The following is a 19,279-nucleotide window of genomic DNA, read 5'->3' as shown; positions in this document are numbered from 1 at the left end:
GACTTGGCAGCTGTACCCGCAGCCAGGATTCAAAGCCAGTCTGTGTGGCACCAAACACATGCTCATGTTCGGCCAGGATTCAAGGCCAGTCTGTGAGGCACCAAACACATGCTCATTTTCCTGCACCCCATGTTAGTTACTTAGTAAGTAGTTTTCTCCCTCGATTTATGTTTTCTAAATTGCATCAGTGAACTAGCTTTGGGACAGCTGTCTAAATTATACGTATTGTTATTATGTATCTATATGATCTAAAGTGAATTTTTTCCCCAAACCTACCTAAATTTGCATACAAATCACTGGCTATCTACTACAAAAAGTACCTCAGAAAGTTTGCATGTTCTCATGCTTGAAAAATGGCTTGTGTCCTGACAGCTTGTAAGCTGTCTTCATGGTTCACTATCAAGTCATTCTTTTTATGAAGGGTCATTACTTCTTTTGGGATTTCAATGAAGATGAAAAATACAGGTAAGCCATACTGGTGGCTTGGATTTCATTATTAATGATAAGGGTTATCAATTGATTGATGAATAATTAGGTTCTGATTAATAATCATGTATTAATTTAATCGAACAATTATCAGAGCTAAAACTTTTTAATGGTGCAGAAACATGGAAGACTGATTTAATGAAAGTCAGACCTAATGAGAATAGCTTAGCGAGTCACGACTAAGGCTCAACATAAATGGGGCTCCTTTCTCTTAGCACAGGGCTTTTGAGACTTGTCCGTGTTTTGGCACATGTCACTGGTCTGTTCCTCCTTGTTCCTTCCTGTATTCCACTGTATGAGTAAACCTACGGCTGTTTATCCACTCCCTTTTTGAGGGACACTTTGATTGTTTCTACGTTTGGGTGATTATGAATTGTGCTGTTTTAACTATTCACAGAGAGGTGTTCGTGTGCACCTGTGTTTCTGTTTCTCTTGGGTAGATTATCCGGGAGCGGAGGTGCTGGCTCACGTGGTAAGTGCATGTGTAACTCTGTGAGAAGCTAGCAGACTCTTTTCCAAGGTGGTTGTATCGGCTTGCGTTCTCATCAGCAGCGTGTGAGGGTTCCGGTTCCTCCGCATCTTTGCCAGCACTTGGTGCTGTCAGTCTTTTGCGTTTTAGCCATGCTGATAGGTGTGTGGTGGTTTCTCATGAGGTTTTGATCCCTTTCCCCTGATGGCTGGTGGTGCCAAGCATCGGCATGGGCTGGTTTGCCATCCGTGTGTCTTTGCTGAAGTGTCCAGATATTTTGTGAATGTTTAATTGAGTTGTTTACCTTCTTTTTATTGAGTTGTAGGAATTCTTTATGTAATTTTAATAATACAAGTCCTTTGTCAGATATGTAAAAAGAAAAAATACATATATAATGAGGACTTGCCCTGGTTTTGCAGAAAAAAGTTGGACTCAGTGTTGCTTAAGTCAGGCCCTTGAGTCCCCCTTCCAAGTCCCAAACTGCCCCACTGTGAGGCTTTCCAGGACTTGTACAAGCAAAACTGAGGGCACATTTTGGTGCAAGGAAGGCACATTCTTCCAGATTGATTTCCAGATGTACGATAATGTGTTGACAAAAACACATAATTTCGCTTTAAGCGAATCAGCATCCTTGCTGCTCCCTCAGTCATCGTGAGGACACCACATTTCCATCTGCACTGCCCTCTGACCATGCGCCGGCGGCTCTCCCAGACCTGTCTCTAGGTGATCATGCAACACATCTTGGATGAGTGTTTCTGCCCTTCTTTGGCAAAGATGACAGTGTTCAAAGAGGCTTTCATTTTTACATCTCTGCACGCAAATTGGAATGAGAAATATCGGGTCGACATCCTGACAAGTAGTTTCATTGGCAAGTGCCCATCTAAGAAAAAGTACCTTAGACATTTATTTTCACAGAAATTTGATCACATTTCCCCCAATCAGAAAATCATGGTCTAGTGAAAATATTAACATCTGCAGTAGTTCGTGTGCATATTTTAAGTTACTTCTCAGAATAAGCAGAGGTATAAATAATAAGCCCCAAGTTGTACAGAGACCCCCTGAAACTGCACGTCGGCTTTCCTTGCTGTAAATGGAGCATTAGGGGTGCTTTTCTGATTTTTTTTCCTACTCTGGCATGCAGACTTTAAACCTGGGTTATAAAGAATGTTAGCTTAAACTTCAGAAATATTTTTCTTAACGTCTACTCACAGGTAAACAAAGACCTAGAGAATGAAGCACTTTCTCCCAAAAGCATATCGCAAACTAGGATATTACAAACAAGTCCTGACTTGTTAACCAGAAGGATAAGCCATTATGTTTGATCGCTCCTGAACCACAGACATCGTTGTTCTGATTCAAATCTGCATACTCTGTAATTAAGTTGATTTTAAACATGTAACTTTTGTTGAGCACCTGTACTTTTAAATTTGTGTCCAAAGACATTTCAAAGGGCGACATCATACACCGTGGCAGTGGGTCAGAAAATACAGAGAACACAGCCCCTGTGAACTGAGGACTTCTGTATTTTTTTTTAATAAAAAATACTGATTGATCCCGAAGGAAGTGAAAAAAAGGAGTCTTAGAAGGGAATGTTAATGCATGCATATTTTTGGTACATTAAAGACTCCAACGTGCTAATTCAAGCACTGTTTACTTTTTGTATATAACAGGATTGCTGTCTTCAAGGGAAAAACAGAAGATATTTTCTGAGTGCCAAAAACTACTTATTCATGAAGTCTGAAATACCATTATTATTATTACTATTAATTCTTACGTCCAGCATCTGTGAATAGCTTCTTATACGAGAAAACCATTTTGGGTCAGCTGGAGGCCAAAAGTAATGAGCTGGCCTCCTGCCTTTGTGTATTGAGTCCAGTAGCTGCCAATTAATAGAATTGATTTTTTTTCTTGTTTTTGTTCCTGGGATAAATATCAGAAAATGAAAATAAACAGTTGTTGGTGCTCTTCATAAACCTCCAATGGAAAGAATGTATTTCTCACAAGTTTAAAGACTGACAGCGCCGTGAGTAACCAAACAATTACGAGAAGCCGCCCGGTGTATTTCTGTGGTTTTGCAAAGGGGCCAAGTCGGAAGGAAAAGACATTCCCGGCATTTTCTGAAGCTAGATGAATACAGAGAAGAAATACAGATGAAACATGGAACTGCTCTCCAGAACGCCTGCCAGATTCCTCGACTTTTTGGCAGACTGATTGAATTTGGCAAATGTAGCCAGTAGCAATCTTTTCCATTAAAAGGAGCAGCATATACTTTATTTTACCATACTGTTTGTGCATTTTTGACCCTCCCAAACTGACTCTCTTTTTTTAGAAAGTGATTCTTTCTGCAGAGTTGGCTGCAATTTCCTTTATTTGAAACGGATCATTTATCACCAGAAAAGCTTCAGGGCACAGCTACTGTTGAAGGCTCCAACAGATCTACAGCTCGGCAGGAAAAGTGACTTTTTCTGAGACCAAAAGATTCTTTGATGTGTGCCAACAGTGTCTTATGCCAGGCTATCACCTTGATAGCCAAACCTGTTTAAATTTGATGGGTCCCGGACCGTACACTTTAGACAAGATAAGTTACCCAGTGCGTCATTTTCTTTTTGTGTGTGTGATCAGAAAAACTGTAATGCAGCCGATGTTCCTAATTTTGGTAACACGATTAAGTTAAGGAGAAGAACTCTCCAGCCCTGAATCTAAATTTCATGGACTCCAATACTCTTTAACCCTAATTTTTTTTCTCACCCGGCAGTGATTTTATTGTAAACTTACTAGGATGTGTAAGAAACAATCTCTAAAAATATGATGTTCAAGAACAGAAATCAAGGCCACGGTTTCTGGCTTCACCAAACTCAGGAAGGGAGGCTCACACCTGAGAGGTCTTAGATGCAACTTGGATGGAAATGACTTTTTGTTTTGACCTTTCATTGGTTTCCACAAAACTAAAGAAAAATTTAAAAATTAGAGCATTCACCTGTTGCTATGAAGTTTTTGAATGCAACACAATGGGCAGTTTTGGGGTTTTTAAAAAGCCAAAAATTCAAGCAGCCTTTGTACAGCTGACAGTGACTTGGGTATACTATTGTTCTGATGTTATTTGCCATCTAGCACACTCTTTCTTAATCATTAAGTAGCAGCTAATTTAAAGCAAGGGAAAAACATTAGCTAGGTATGAGAGCCAGATAAACCCTGTGGTTTCAATTTAAAGTTTGGAGCCAAGAGTGACAGATATAAAAATAAGAATCTATAATGTGCCAAGTTTGAAATCCCAAAATCAACACGTGAATGCTTCACAGGTTTGTATGTGCATAAAATGAAGACTGTTTTGCATAGATTTTTAAATGGTGAAGAAGTGTCTTAAACTTAGGTTGACAGTATAATAATTTAATCACAAAGTATTTGACAAAAAAAGAGCCAGAAGTTACTGCTTAAATTTCAGAATGCTAAATCCATACCAGCAGTTGGCAATAGCTAGGTCTGGAATATTTTCAATAAAAATTATAAATAATTACCTCTCACATTTTATAATTTACATCCCTTTAACTCACAAAGCTTGCCTTATGAAAGAGTCCTTTAATAAAAATAAATAATAAATAGAGCTGGCCAAAGCTGTTAGCAGGAATTTATAATTTTAACAAACAAGGCACAACATTTTAAAAGTGTGGGGTGAAGTGGCCTCTGTACATCTTCGAAAGACTTGCAATGATAATGTCATAACAACAGTATATGTAACTCTAAAACACTGCCAATAACAGCATGATAATAAAAGACAGTGAGTGTCAGTTGACCTAACAATTTCTCATGTCGTTTGGTCCAGAACTCTAAATCATGGCTTGTCACATGAGTATACACCTTTACAAGTATCTTCCCAGCTCACCAGGAATGCTCCTAACTGTCCTTGTCCCTCACCCCCAGCGGCAGCCTTGGGAGCCATTTTTAAGACACCACACTGCTTTCTTGTCCCCAGTTGATTGGCCTAAGGATGAGTACTTTTCCCAAACTGAGCCAATCAGATTCCTTTCCCTGAGATGTTTGAATTGAAAGTGAAAATAATATGTGACCTCCCTGGGTGACCGGAGAGTAAACCTCACGGCAACAATGGAGACAAATGTGGAGAAACGGAGCCGAATCTGAGAAAGAATAAAATGAAACAGATATAGAAAGGAGGAGAGAGAGCAGATGAAAGAAAAGATGCTAAAAAAAAAAAAAAAAAATGCCAGGGGCCTTTCTCCAACATCTTCTGAGGGCTCTGCTTTCTGGCTCGTGAGATCTGTCCAACGTCCATGTATCCTGTTTGGTGCCTCAGCTTCTTCAAGTTGTTCGTGCTGTTTGCAATTCATCAAATCCTGATGGATCCTGCATTGTATCTGCGGGGCACTGGGCACATCACTGAGACTATTGGACTGAAGCTTCCTCATCTTTAAAATGGGGACAGTAAAGCCTGCATCCCAAGGTGACTGTGAATACAGTGAGAGAAGGAATAAAGCACCCAGCCCAGTGGCAAACACTCGGTAACCGGCTGCTTTTTGAAGAAGAGATTATCCTATAGTATGTATTTTACAAAATACATACAACTATTTATATTAACCAAATATTAGTCTAAGAAAAGCACTGTAGTCTCTTATTATTAAGCCTAATAGTCTAATATTTGCTAACTATTCTTTTAACAGGTAACTCCAAATTATTTGGTGAAATTTAAGATGAGAATGGGCATACCAGCACTATGATCATCACTATGGCTGTTTCCCTCTTTCTAGCAGGGGAAGATGTTTGTGAATGGATCCCTAGTTCTTCCTATTCCCTTAATTTCTCATCCAATCTGCAGCGAAGCCCTGTCCGGGCCACCATGCTCTCACACACTGACCAGCTCACCAGCGCTAGCGGGCTCTTTGCTTCCACTCTCTGGCCAGCTCCCTGCATGCCTCCAAGAGAGGTCTTCTAGAGCCACAAATGGGAGTCATGTCACTGTTCTCATGACATGTTTTTGATGGCTTCTCAGTACACCAGAATAAAATCCCAATTCTTTCTCTGGCCTGGCAGTCCCCATGCCATGCAGCCCCCATGCCATGCAGCCCCCATCCAGCTCTCCTGACACATCTGCGTCACTCTCCTTCCCCTCTCGCAGCCTCAGCTGCCCTGCTCTTCTCACAGGTCCTCAGAATCTCTACGCACATCCCAGCTTGTGCCCTCTGCACATACTTTCTGTCTGTAAATCCTTCTTTCTTCATTCTGTGTGTCTTGCTGAGCTGCACCTGCTCCAAGATGCTTTCTCTGACTTCCTGGTCTAAAGTAGGTTATCCCTCTGTGACTCTCCATGCAGCCCAATTTGTTTCCTTCATAGCATTCGGCAAACTGGTAATTATTTTGTCCATGTACTTGTTTTCGACCAGATCCTTCTAATAGTGCCTAAAAGGGGTATGAAACTCTTGGTGTTACCCTCTCCTCCTGAATTCTGGGAGTGGTGAGAAGAAGGCCAGGTCCTGCCTGTGTGCAGAATCTGTATACCCTACCTTTATTCTATTTCTGTGAAAAAGGAGTACCCTTTCGAAGGGGGAGTCATTTCCTGGACCAGCGCTAAGCATACGTGGTCATTCTTGACTACACTTTTTAAGAGGTTTTGCCTCCAATTAGCAATGCATATTTTCCTCTGATTTCAATAAATTAATAACCAATATATCAGGATGGAGTAGGATGGAATCACCTCTTTCTGCAAATAGTTATCAGTCTTCTACCATTTGAAGCAGTAATTTATTAAGAGGGGAATTCAAATGCATATGAAATTACCTTTTAAAAGATTCTATAAAAACATGGCCCATTTCCAGATTAACTTCGTAGAAACCAAAAAATAATTTCTCACAGTAAAATATTTAAATAAATTTAAATGATAAACTGAAAGGGAAAGAAAGTCAGATAATTGATTAAAATTCTGAATAAAAATATTTTTCCAAGTTTTACATTTGAACTTCCATCTGGCATGATGTCAGTGGAGTAAAAGTACATAACTTAATTTAACAATTACTAAAATCAATCATACACATACCCTTTGAGCTAGCATTTCTTCTCCTCAGCATATACCCAATCAGTGCTTATGTCCACCAAAAAATCATGTCAGGAATGCTCACAGAAGCACCAGTTGTAATAGACCCAACTCATTCTCATTCTAATAGGTCCAGGATTCTAAAAAAAAGTTTCATGTTCAAATTGCCCATTCACAAATTTTTCAGGAGCTGGATAAATACTATATAATTTGTGACCAATGTCTGAAATGATATGTAAAATAACATATTCCCTAGAATAAGCTAGAAATTGGCATGGAAAATAAATTAGGAAACCGTATCTGGAATAAATTAGAAACTGGTGTCATCATTTAAAAAAAAAATAGGCTGAAGCCACTTGTGGAGTATAAAGTCTTAAAAATAAAATAGAAACAGCCTATCTGCACACAAATCTGCACATGAAAATCCTGAGGGTTAGGAAGAGATTCAGCTGAATGAATAATAATAGTAATTTGTCTCCTTGGAAACAGTTGTGGAGAATGAATACAATTATATACATTTGTAGCAGATAAGCACAATTATAGTGGATGCTGTGGTGTGCTACACAGCCTAACAGAGCGGAAGAGTAACTGGCTGATGGAAAGTGATTTTTTATATTTATGATCACCTGAGAAGTAACTATAAAATTTAGCTTCTACACTTAATGAATTAATTAAGCATACACGTAGTATGAACCAGTTCTTCAAATTCCAGGATATTAGGACAAAAGGGTGTCCTCTCCACTATGAAGTCAGCAACGTTAGGGAAAATAAAAGATTACTTTATACTGAGGGTGGAAGACTTAAGGATTTTCTTGGTTAAACGGCAGCTTGGAATAAATATATGAAATACCTAAGAAGAACTTAGAAAAGTTACAGTGACCACATGTTCTGATCTCAAATCAGGAATTTTAGCAATTCATATAAAAAATTTTATAAGGGTATAAAAATTAAATCTAAGTCAACTTTGTAGAAAATGTTAAAACTGTATCAAATTTGAATAGCTAATAAAGGCAGTCATGGAAGAAATCGTTCAGAATTGTTTGATTCCTTTTTCTAAGTTTGCGTCAGAGCGTGTGCCTTCCCGAGCTTCTCAACCTTTACTGTGGGTATGAATCATCTGGGGATCTTGTTAAAATTCAGGTGCTGATCCAGCAGGGCTGGCAGACGGTCTGAGGTTGTGCATTTCTCACAAGCACCCCTGTGCTGCCCAGGGTCTGGGACCTCACTTTGAATAGCAAGTCCTTAGCCCTCCAGGTGAGGGCAAGGAAGGGCCCTAGACCCATCACCTCCTGGCCACAAGCAGTTTTTTCCATCAACAAACATTGCATGTTTTTCTGCTGACAGGAAGAAGGGTCAAGAAGCACTGTTCTAGGGGACAATCTTGCAACATATACTTTGATATCCTTTCAAGAGCAATTAAATTAATTGCATTGGCCAGGGGTCTGGCATTCTGGGTCAGATCTTATATTCTTGTTTTCAAAGCTTCCAGCTTTGAAGATAGTATTGTGAAGTAGGTAACACACAAATTCGGTCTTCTCTCAGCTAGAGGAAATTATGTTTTTAGAGGATTACCAGAAAGTCCTCCTCCTTGTCTTGCCTCTGAGACTGTCTCCACGCCTGCAGGGGGGCTGCAGAGTGGAGTACCACCACTGCCTGCTGGTGCTAACTGCACGAAGACCAGAGCCACACTCTCCCTGCTCAGCATGCCATCACTCACTGGAGCATTCTGAGTGTGCAGTCTTTTTTGGGTGGATTCAGCTTTCTGTGCAGTACAGCCATCATCTCTACGGTTCTCTAATCTTTTCCTTTGAAGAGGCTGACTTTGGAGCATCAGGGGGTGACAGATGTCAGTGATGGTCTGGCACTCTTGCCATGGAAACTCTGGTGGATCAGTGGTTCTCAAACTTCTGTGTGCTTCCCCCTCACTTAGGAGCTTGGTTCAAATACAGTTTCCTGGGTTATTATCCATGGAGACTCTGTGTCAGTTGATTTAGGTTATGGCCCAGCAACCTCCGTATTTTTAAACAAACCCCATATTGCTTCTAGATGGGTGGACTGTGGACCACACTTTGGGAATGCTGCTGTAATGGACCACAGTACATTAATGTGGCCCAGGAATAACTGGGGGGGGGGGTCCCTAATACCATAATATTGGGTAAGAAGATATGAGAGTTCTGACCCATAAGAAGTCATATGACTTTAAGAAAGGACAGTATTATTCATGATATGCTAAGAGGCCTGAGATTTTTGTCCCAAGTTTCCAGGTTTAACTTCAATTTCCAATTTAATTTCTTTTACTAGGGACTTCCCCTTCTATAATGTCATAATTAATGCTATTTATAGTACCTAGAAGTATGCCCCTTGGTGGTGGGAGATGTTTTTAAAAGTAAAAATAATATATATGAAAGGTGATTGTTACAAAGATCTTGGAATTTTGAAATATAGCTCATGTAGACCTAGAAACTTGTTACAGATTAGTGAAAAGGTTCTCCCCCCACCCCATCTACCGGGTCCCAGGCTTCTTTATTTAAGCACAAAGTGATTAGCGATGTGGGGATTAAAATCAACAGCATCATTGAACTTCACCTTCCCTCCAATCAGTTACCCCAAACTCCCTGCCCCACACCCTTTGTGTTCCCAATTCCTTTCTTAGTGACTGAAGAACTTAATCCCAAAGCCCTGGTACAAACCCCAGGGTTCTCTCCCTAGCACTCCCCTTCCTCTGCCCTCCACCCCATTCCTGGGAAGGGTAGGCACCTCAGTTTGAATGCATGGGAGAGCCCAGAGTGGTGACAGACACCGAGGGAAAGGCCTCACCCTCAGGGAATGGGACCGGGGAGCACAGTGCGGTGAAGTGAGGGCCCCCGCAGCCCGGGGTACTAAAGTGCGCCCTGGTGCCAGAGGAAAGGATACTGGTCCCCCTGAGCAAGGCGACCCAGCAGCCTCCAAATCCTCTCGTTGCGAACAGTCACTGCTTGATCGTTTGCCTTTCTGGCGACGGTTGCAGAAGCACGCTCGGACCACATCCTTCTCAAGCCCGAGCTGCTGGGCGATGTGGCTGATCTGCTGCGGGGTGGGTTTGGGGCACTGCAGGAGCATGCTCTCCAGGTTGCCTCTCACTCGGTTCTCGATACTCGTCCGCTTTCTCTCCCGGGCCTGCACGAGGGTCTCTGCTTTGCATACCTCCTGTAGATTCTCGTCGTTGTCGGCTTCCTCCACCCACCTCTGCAGCAGGGGCCACAGCTTGCACACGTTCTTGAAACTGAGCTGCAGAGCCTCAAAACGGCAGGTGGTTGTTTGGCTGAACACTTCCCCAGAGAGAGCCCCTAGGGTGAGCCCCACATCGGCCTGGGTGTATCCCAGGGTGATCCTCTTCTGCTTCAGAAGCTTGGCAAATTGTGCCAGGTCCTTCTGAAGAGCTTTGATGTCCTGGGACTCCTCGGGGCTTGGCGCCTGCTTCTCCTTGTCCAGCTTCCTGGCGCCAGCCGGGGCGGCCCAGGGCTCGGGGAGGCCCCCTCGGAGTTGCTCTCCACCCCAGCTCCCGCCGCGGCCTCGGGCTGAGGGGGCTCCAGGCCGCCTTGGGGCGCCAGCCCCACACCAACCTGAGGTCCACAGTAGGCCATCCCTCCACAGAAGTCATAGGGCGGGGGTCACGGGGGAAGCCCCCACACCTCGGCCCCCGGCCCAACCCCCGGCCCAATTACTGACCCACCAGGAGGCCCTTGGAAGCTCAGCCAGGTCCGAGGATCAACCCAGCCTGGCTCTGGCCCTCCTGGCCCATCGCCTCCACCGCCCAGCGGTGGCGAGAAGGCGAAGTCCAAAGCCAGGTGTCCCGCCATGGGGAAGGAAGGGGCCCCAAGCCGGGGGCCCAATAAAGCGAGGGCTCTCCAAGGGACAGCTCAACCCCTCTCTCCCTCCCCAATCCCACCCACTAGCCTTGACCTCTCGTGAAAAGGTTTCAATGAAGCCCAAAGCTCATGTATTTGGGAATTATAGTTTCAATTTTCTTAATTCTAAAAAATGTCAAGTATACACACACACACACACACAGCATAAAATACCACTCATATTAACTAAATCAGCCAGTATTAACTAATATATCATTACTTTTGGAAAAAATAGCTACATACATTAAAGTCTAGTAAAGATGAGAAATGTAATTTTTTTAAAGCACAAAATCATCTGGTTTTACCTTTATATACTATAACTCTTTCTAGTAATAATATTTAATTGGGATACATTAAGAATATGCAAATGCTGCAAGGCAGCAAGAGAGGCTGGAAACCATGAAGACTCGGGAGAAAAATACAGCATTTGGGACATAAGTGAGGAGAGAGTGTGAGGGCTGTGACGGCAACAGGCACCGCCCAGCGTAAAACAAGCATGTCCGCTGCCACGTCCCACTCCTTCCTCTGCCTTCCCACACAGCTGCTCTGCCTCGCAACGCAGTTCCCCGACCAGACTTAGTCCTTCACACCAGCCCTGAGCACCGGCGCCCACTCCCAGGACACTGCAGCCCGTCCTCACCGGGGCGTTAAGAGAACAGACTCTGGAGCCAGATTTCTTGAGTCCTTTCCTTAGGACCTGGGTGATCTGGGGCAAGTCACATAACCTCTGTGGGACTCCCTTTCTTGATCTGTAAAATGGAGACGATGGCCATTCCCATCTCACTGGATAATGGAGAAGATGGAAGGAGAGAATATATGTAAGTGCGCTTTTAGGGAAAACAGAATCAGCACATCGAAAGCTGAATAAATGGAAATGATACTACTTTCCTTACTATTGAGCACCTTTGCTACACTTAAACGCAGCTCCCTTTTTCTCCTTTTCTCACCTTTAGCTTTCAAGAAGGGTTGGGAAATTCATTTTGCTGCGGTTGGGGTGGTGGTGACCTGTCAGAGGTGAGATGTATTCATTATAGTGAAGCAGAGCTGGCATGGATGAGAGAGACACCAGTCTATTATCTCAGACCCTCTTAGGCACATGCAATTTCTCCCAAGGGCTCCCCGAATATTTTGGAAGACCAGTGATCACCTCAAGGGGAAAGGCGTGGCCTGGAGCTCTCCAGGGAAAACTCAGACCAAGATAAGTGCTTTAAAGAGTCATTCTGATACCAGATTTTTATCTGCATGTAATTTGTCAGAACACAGAGAATTAAGATTAGCATCCTTAATTTGTCCTGGAGAGGTTCTAATTTTGTAAACTTTCCTAGCAAAGTGCTAAACAGATAGATATGAAAAGGAAGGCTCCTATTAGATTTTATAAATAGAACAATTAAAGGGCGGCATGGCCTAGTGCAGTAAGTTTTGATTCTTTTTAAAGCAGCCAAAACTTTTTTGAAGCAAATCTCATGCCCCATTTCAATATGCAAAATAGGAAAATTAGCTGCTGTAATTGAGGTAGGTGACTACTCCCTGCCTGGCCCCCCATCCCAGGGCCTGAGTACCAGGCACTGATCTCCCCTGGGAGAACCCTAAGGGTCTCTGAGACACAGTTTGAAATTCACTCATCTACTGGAAACAGCACAAAACTAGACATCACAGTCATAAATCATGTTATACCCTGTGTTGATTGTGTGGTTTTTAGGGACTTCGCTTACCTGGGCCTTAGTTTCCTCACCTACAAAACACGTGTTTAAAAAACAGCTAACTCACCTCTACCAACTATCGCTTTCTGTGAGTGTGTTATGTAAGAGAAAATCTAAAAGGAGAATAAGAGTTCTGCTTCACACCAAGATAGGGCAACAGCGACTGGATTTACCTTCCTGTCTCAAGTAATTTGAAAATGGGGGGGAAAAAACACAAAAACAAAAAAACCCAGTGGCTTTCCAGTGACTGGACATCAGACAATAAAGCACAGTGATCTCTGAGAGAAGGGAAACATAAAATGGTTAGCCCTATGGTTGCCTCAGCCTACTGCCTGGAGAACTTACTGCTGAGAGAAAGTCTGCTGTCTGGAGAGAGTTTACAGATTGCAGTGCAGGGAGAGAACCCACACAAAGCTGGTTGTCTCCCTGAGCTGGAAGATAAGAGCTGGGAGTCTGGGGAACCACGAGGACCAGAGTCTTCAGGGAAAATTCCTGGGGAGGAGGGAGTTTAACACACAACTCTGGGGCTCTGTAGCAAGTGTCCCCCCGAGTCTTCAGTGCAGTACTCACCATCACCTGTGTGCAAGGAAATGACTTGAGGAAGGAAAAGGGCCACCGGGAAGATCAGATGGACAGTCTCTGAAGTCCACAGCCAGTGAAAAGTAGTGCCCAGTCCCACCCTCAGGGTGGAAGACATCATAATTTATGGGGTGTCAGGTAGAGCAACCAGAAGGCTCTTGCTTCAATAGTGGGGAAGAACTAGCACTTCTCTGGTTTTCCTAACAAAGTATAAAATCAAGAACTGAATGGATCAATTTGTTTCAGAGTAACATAACTGCATGCCAGAGCAAACCTCAAGAATATTTATAGGAATACAAAAAAAGAAAAAAGATATCCAACACCCAACACATTAAAATTCACTGTCTGACATCCAGTGACCCATGATAAAAAGAAAAGTCAATCAACTGATAGCAACCCAGAAATGATACTGGAACTGGATTTCATACATACAGGAAGTCAGAAGGAAGACTCAACATGTTATGTAGAGACACGAGTGATACACAGAAAGACCCAAATTGAATTTTGAGAGGTGAAAATTATAGTATCAGAAATGTAAAACACACTGGATGGAAATAAATGCAAATTAAACATTGCAAAAGAAAAAGATTACCGAACTTAAGGACGCAGAAATAGAAATATCCCAAATTAAAACACAGAGAAGGAAAAAAGAATAAAAAAAATTAACAGCACCTTAGGGAGCAGTGGGAAAATTTCAAGGAGCCAAATACAGGTGAAATGGAGTGTCCAGAGGACAGCAGAAAGAGAAGGGGAGAAGGAACGTGAATAAATAAAGCCTTGAAAATTTCCAAGTTTGATGGCACCTAGAAGCCCACAGATCCAAGAAGCTCAACAAACTTCAAGCACAAGAAACGTGAAGAAAACAACACCAAGGCACATTATAATCAAGTTGCTCAAAAATCAGTGAACATAATAAAATTTAGAAGTCAGAGAAAAAAGACATACGACATACAGATGAACCAACAGAAGGAAGATAGCAGATTTCTTCTCAGAAACAACGGAAGTGAGAATAAAATGGAGCAACATGTTTAAAGTTCGGAAAGGAAAAAAAGTCAGTGTGAAATTCTACACCTAGAAAAATATCTTTCAAAAACAAAGACAAAATAAAGTCTTTTTTTAGACATACAAAAGCTGAAAGAATTTATCAACAGAACGTACTACAAGAAATGCTAGAAGTCCTTTGGGCAGAAAGAACATAACACCAGATGAAAACCTGCACTACAGAAAGGAATAAATAGTACTTTTTCCTGTTGATTTAAATCTCTGTCGAAGATAATTATTTACAGCCCAAAACAAAAACAATGTATTGTGCATTTCGTATTATATGTAGGTGCCAAGTGCACGGCAACAGTAGCACAAAAGCTGGGAGGACAGAAATGGAAGTATGTTGTATGATTCTCAAACTATATGTTTGTATGTATACTGTAGCTTGAAGGTACACTACTGTGCTGAATTAAATGTGTATACTGTAAAGTCTAAACCAATCGATAAAGTAACAGCAGTGAATCACAACTATAATAAGGTAACAAACAGACTAAACCAGAATAATAAAAAAAATTAATTAACCCAAGAGAAGACAGAAAATGAAAAGAAAGAATAGATGGGAAAAATAGAAAACAAGTAAGATGATATGTTTAAAGCCAATCATGTCAATAGCACATTAAACATAAATAGCTTAAAACCCCCCACAATTCCCCCCAAAAGGTAGAGACTGTGATTTGAATAAAAAAGGAAGCCTCAACCATATGCTGCCTGTAAGTAGCCACTTTAAATAAAGATACACAAATAGGTAAGTGGATAGAAAAAGCTAAAGAATTTAGCATGCTAGTACTAACCAAAAAAAAAAAAAAAAAGCAGTAGTATTTCTATTAGTAGCAGAAAAGGTATATTCCAAAACAAAGAATACGACCAGGGATAAAGATCATTTCATAGTGATAAAGGAGTCATTAAGAGGACACACTATTCCTAAATATTTATGTACCTAATAAGAGAGCTTAGAAATACACAAAGGAAAAAAAAACAAAAAAACTGATAGAACTTCAAGGAGAAATTGGCAAATCCACAATAATTGGTAGAACAAATCATCATAAAATCAGTAAAGATGGAGAATACTTGAACAATAATATTAACCAACTTGACCTTATTAAATTTTATAGGGCACTTTACCCCAACCACATTAGAATATTCATTTTTTTCAAGTGTACTTGGAACACTAACAAGATAAACCATATTCTGGGCCATAGAACAAGTCTCAAATGTTTTAAAAATATTCAAGTAATACAATGTGTATTCTCTGACTACAGTGGAATTCAATTATAAATCAGTAACAGAAAGGCCACCGGAAAATCCTCAAATATTTGGAAACTAAATATCACACATCTAAATAAACCATGGGTCAAAGAGGAATCAAAAGGGAAATTAGAATGTATTTTTAACTGAATAAAAATGAAAACAACTTTTTAAAATTTCTGGGATGCAGTATTAGAGGAGAATTTGTACAACTAAGCATATTTATTATAAAATAATAAAGGTGTCAAATCAGTTACCTTAGTTTCCACTTTAAGAAACTAGACAAGAGAAAATGAAACCCCAAAGTAATTAAAAGATAGGAGATAATAAATATCACAAAGGAAATCAATGAAATAAAATTGGTTGTTTGAGAAGATCAATAAAATTGATAGACGTCTAGCCAGATTGATCAGGATAGAAAAGAAGACAAAAATTACCAATATTAGGAGAGAAAAAGATACCATAACTACAGATTCTATGTCTATTAAAAGGATAAGGAGGTGGGAGGTTATAGCTCAAGTGGTAGAGCTGCATACTTAGCATGCAGGAGGTCCTGGGTTCAGTCCTCAGTACGTCCTCCAAAAATAAATAAATAAACCTAATTACCCACCCCCCAAATGTTAAAAGGATAAGGGAATATTTTAAACAACTTTAGGACAACACATTCACAATTTAGATGAAATGAACTAATTCTTGAAAGACACAAGATATGAGTTCACTCAAGAAGAAATCAATAACCTGAACAGCCCTATATTGATTAAAGAAACTGGATTTGTAATTTTAAAACTTACAAAAATTAAAACTTTAGGTCCAGATGACTTCACTTGTGAATTCTACCAGACATTAAGGAAGAAATAATACCAGGACTATAAAACCCTTCAGGAAAATTGAATAGGAAGGAATATTTCCCAGCTTACTCCTTGGAGCCAGCATTACCCTGATAGCAAAACAGAGAAAGACATGATAAGAAAATAATACTATAAGAATGAATATAGAGTCAAAACTCTAAGCAATATTTCAGCAAATTAAGTTCAACAATGTATTAAAAGGGTAAGACATCATGACAGAGTGGGTTTATCTCAAGAATGCTGAGTTGGTTTAACATTTGAAAACTAATGTAATTCTCCGTAACAACAAACTAAAAAAGAAAAACCATAAGATGACATCAATAGATATAGAAAAAGCAGTTGACAAAACCAGCATCTGTTCTTGATAAAAAATTCTCATCAGAGAAGTAACAGAAGAGAACTTCCCTAACCTGATAAAGGTTATCCAAGAAAGACCTACAGCTAGCATTAAACCTAATGGTGAAAGACTGAGTGCATTATCCCAAGACAAAGAATCAGACTAAGACCTCTGCTCTTGCGGCTTCTCTCCAACACTGTACAGAGTTTCTGGCCAATGCAATCAGGCAAGAAAAATAAATGAAAGGCATCCAGGCTGGAAAAGAAGGTAAAGTCTTTATTTGTAGATGACATGACTGTTCATGTGAGAAGTTGGCAAACCACAATCTGTTTTTGTATGGCTTACAGAATGAAGAATGGCTTTTGCATTTTTGTATGGTTTTAAGTAATAATAACAACAACAACAACTACATCCTACAGCAACAATAAAAGAAAGAAGGACCTCAGCAGAGACTATATGCCATCCATAAAGCCTAAAATATTTAGCATCTGGCCCTTTAGAGAAAAAGTGTGGCTACCCTTGGACTATGTAGAAAATCTGACGGGATCTCCAAAAACCTACTAGAATAAATAAATGAGTTTAACAAGGATGCAGGATTTAAGATTAATACACAGAATCAATCATATTTCTATAGAATAGCCATAAACAATCAGAAATCGAAATTTTAAAAATATTTACTGTAGCATTAAAAAACATTGATTACATAGGGCTACATCTGACAAAAGTTGTGGAAAACCCATGTGATAAGCGCTACAGACTGTAGCTGAGGGATACGAAATAAGATCTAATTTAATGGAAAGAGTCCCTTTTATGGGTCAGAAGACTCAATATTGTCACAATATCAATTTTCTCCAAAAAGATCTATAGACCTCATGCCATTCCAGTCAAAATCTCAGGAGGTATTTCCTCTGGAAAATGACAAACTGATTTTAAAGTTCATATGGAAATGTAAAAGAACCAGAATAGCCAGAACAACTCTTAAAAGGCAGTAAGGTAGGGAGACTTATACTACCTAACTTTAAGGCTTATTAAAGCTATGGTAATTAAGACAGTGTGGTACTGGAATCAATATAGACAAATAGAATAAGGGAACAAAACAGATATGTATTCATTGATTTTTTTTCCCCAAAATTGCAAAAGACATTCAGTGGAGAAAGGGCAGTCTTTTCAATAAATGATGCCCCTATGCTCCCCCCAAAATGAACTTCATTTCATACCTAGCATCATAAACAGAGATTTACTCAAAAAGGATCATAGACTCAAATGTAAAACCAAAAGCGTAAAACTTACAAGAGAAAACATGGAAAATCCTTGTGACCATGTGACCCTGTGACCAGATACAACATCAAAAGAACGATCCATTTTTAAAAAAGATTAACTGGACTTCATCAAAGGTTAAGAACATCTACTGCTTAAAAGGCATAGCTAAGAGAATTAAAAAGACTAGCTCCAAACTGGGAGAAAATATTTGCAACTTACACACGTGGTAAAGGACTTGTATCGAGAATACATACAGTACTCTCAACGCTCAATAAAAAGGAAACAAACAACTAAATTGAAAAATGATCAAAAAACTTGAACGCTTTACCAAAGGCGTTATGGAGCTAGAATATAAACACATTAAAAGATGTTCCACATTGTTAGTCATTAGGAGAATTGAAATTGAAGTCATGAGATACCATTTCACACTGATTAGACTAAGTCTCATATAAAATAATGTCTAAAATAAAAAGACTTGACTATACCAAGTGTTGGTGGGGCTGCCCCTGTACACTGCTGGCAGGAATGTAAAATGGCACCACTACTTTAGAAAACAGATTTGGCAATTTATTCAGAAGTTAAACATACCTATATCGTATGATCCAGCCATCACTCCTAGGTATTTACCCAAGAGGAATGAAAGCACATGCCCACACGAGACTTGTACACAAATATTCATAGCAACTTATTTGTAATAACCCAAAATTGGAAATAATTCAAAACTCCATTAAAAGTGAAAGGATACATAAATTGTGGTATATCTATTCAATGGAATACTACTCAGGAATAAAAGAATGAACTATTGATACCTGTAAGAGCAGAGATGAATATGAAAATAATTAAGCTGAGCAAAAGAAGCCAAAAAACTGCATACTGTGTGATCCCATTTATGTTAAGTTCTAGAAAATGCTAATCTATAAAAACTAGTCTGTATTGATAGAAAGCAGATCAGTGGTTGCCCCAGGACAGAGACAGGCAGGAGAGAGGGTTTACAATGGGGCAGCAGGAAACTTTGGGGGGATCACTTTCTTGATCTGATAATGATTTTGTTTGTGCATGTGTGTGTATAGTATACACATATATATGTCAAAACTTACCAAATTGTATACTTTAATTATGTGCATGTGTACGTCAACTATACTTTAATAGAGCTATTACATTTTTAAGTTAAAAAATAACAATGAAATAAGGAAAACATGTGACATGTATAACATTAAACATGATAAACTAAATTCTAACTTACTGGAACCCTTAAGTAATCATAAATTTCTTTCTCACTTTAAAGGAAAAGTGCAAGTACCATAATAAGAAAAAAGTCAATGGGAAACAAGTCTTTCCATGGCTCTCTATGTGGTATTATATTCACTGACACCTAGAAGTCCTC

At 40.0% G+C, this 19,279-nt stretch overlaps 1 protein-coding gene and 1 pseudogene across 3 annotated transcripts in view; both read right to left on the bottom strand.

The window, feature by feature from the left end:
* Nucleotides 1-19,279, bottom strand: part of ODAD2 (outer dynein arm docking complex subunit 2) — a 154,145-nt gene that overhangs the window by 34,745 nt on the left and 100,121 nt on the right. Inside the window, exon 20 of one of the 3 annotated variants that reach the window (XM_074358062.1) lies at nucleotides 11,055-11,665. The exons of the other annotated variants lie outside the window; for them this stretch is intronic. Within the exon in view, the coding sequence (XP_074214163.1) occupies nucleotides 11,663-11,665 (3 nt within the window). The 3' untranslated portion in view covers nucleotides 11,055-11,662. Of the gene's footprint in view, nucleotides 1-11,054; nucleotides 11,666-19,279 lie in introns of those variants that run through there. 3 annotated transcript variants of the gene reach the window in all.
* On the bottom strand, nucleotides 9,754-10,895 carry LOC105072455 (POU domain, class 5, transcription factor 1 pseudogene; annotated as a pseudogene).

This window comes from Camelus bactrianus, chromosome 35 (genome assembly GCF_048773025.1).
Source record: "Camelus bactrianus isolate YW-2024 breed Bactrian camel chromosome 35, ASM4877302v1, whole genome shotgun sequence".
Classification (NCBI taxonomy): Eukaryota; Metazoa; Chordata; class Mammalia; order Artiodactyla; family Camelidae; genus Camelus; species Camelus bactrianus.
The sequence above is the reverse complement of the archived record's forward strand: the minus strand, read 5'-3'. Positions and strand labels throughout refer to the sequence as shown.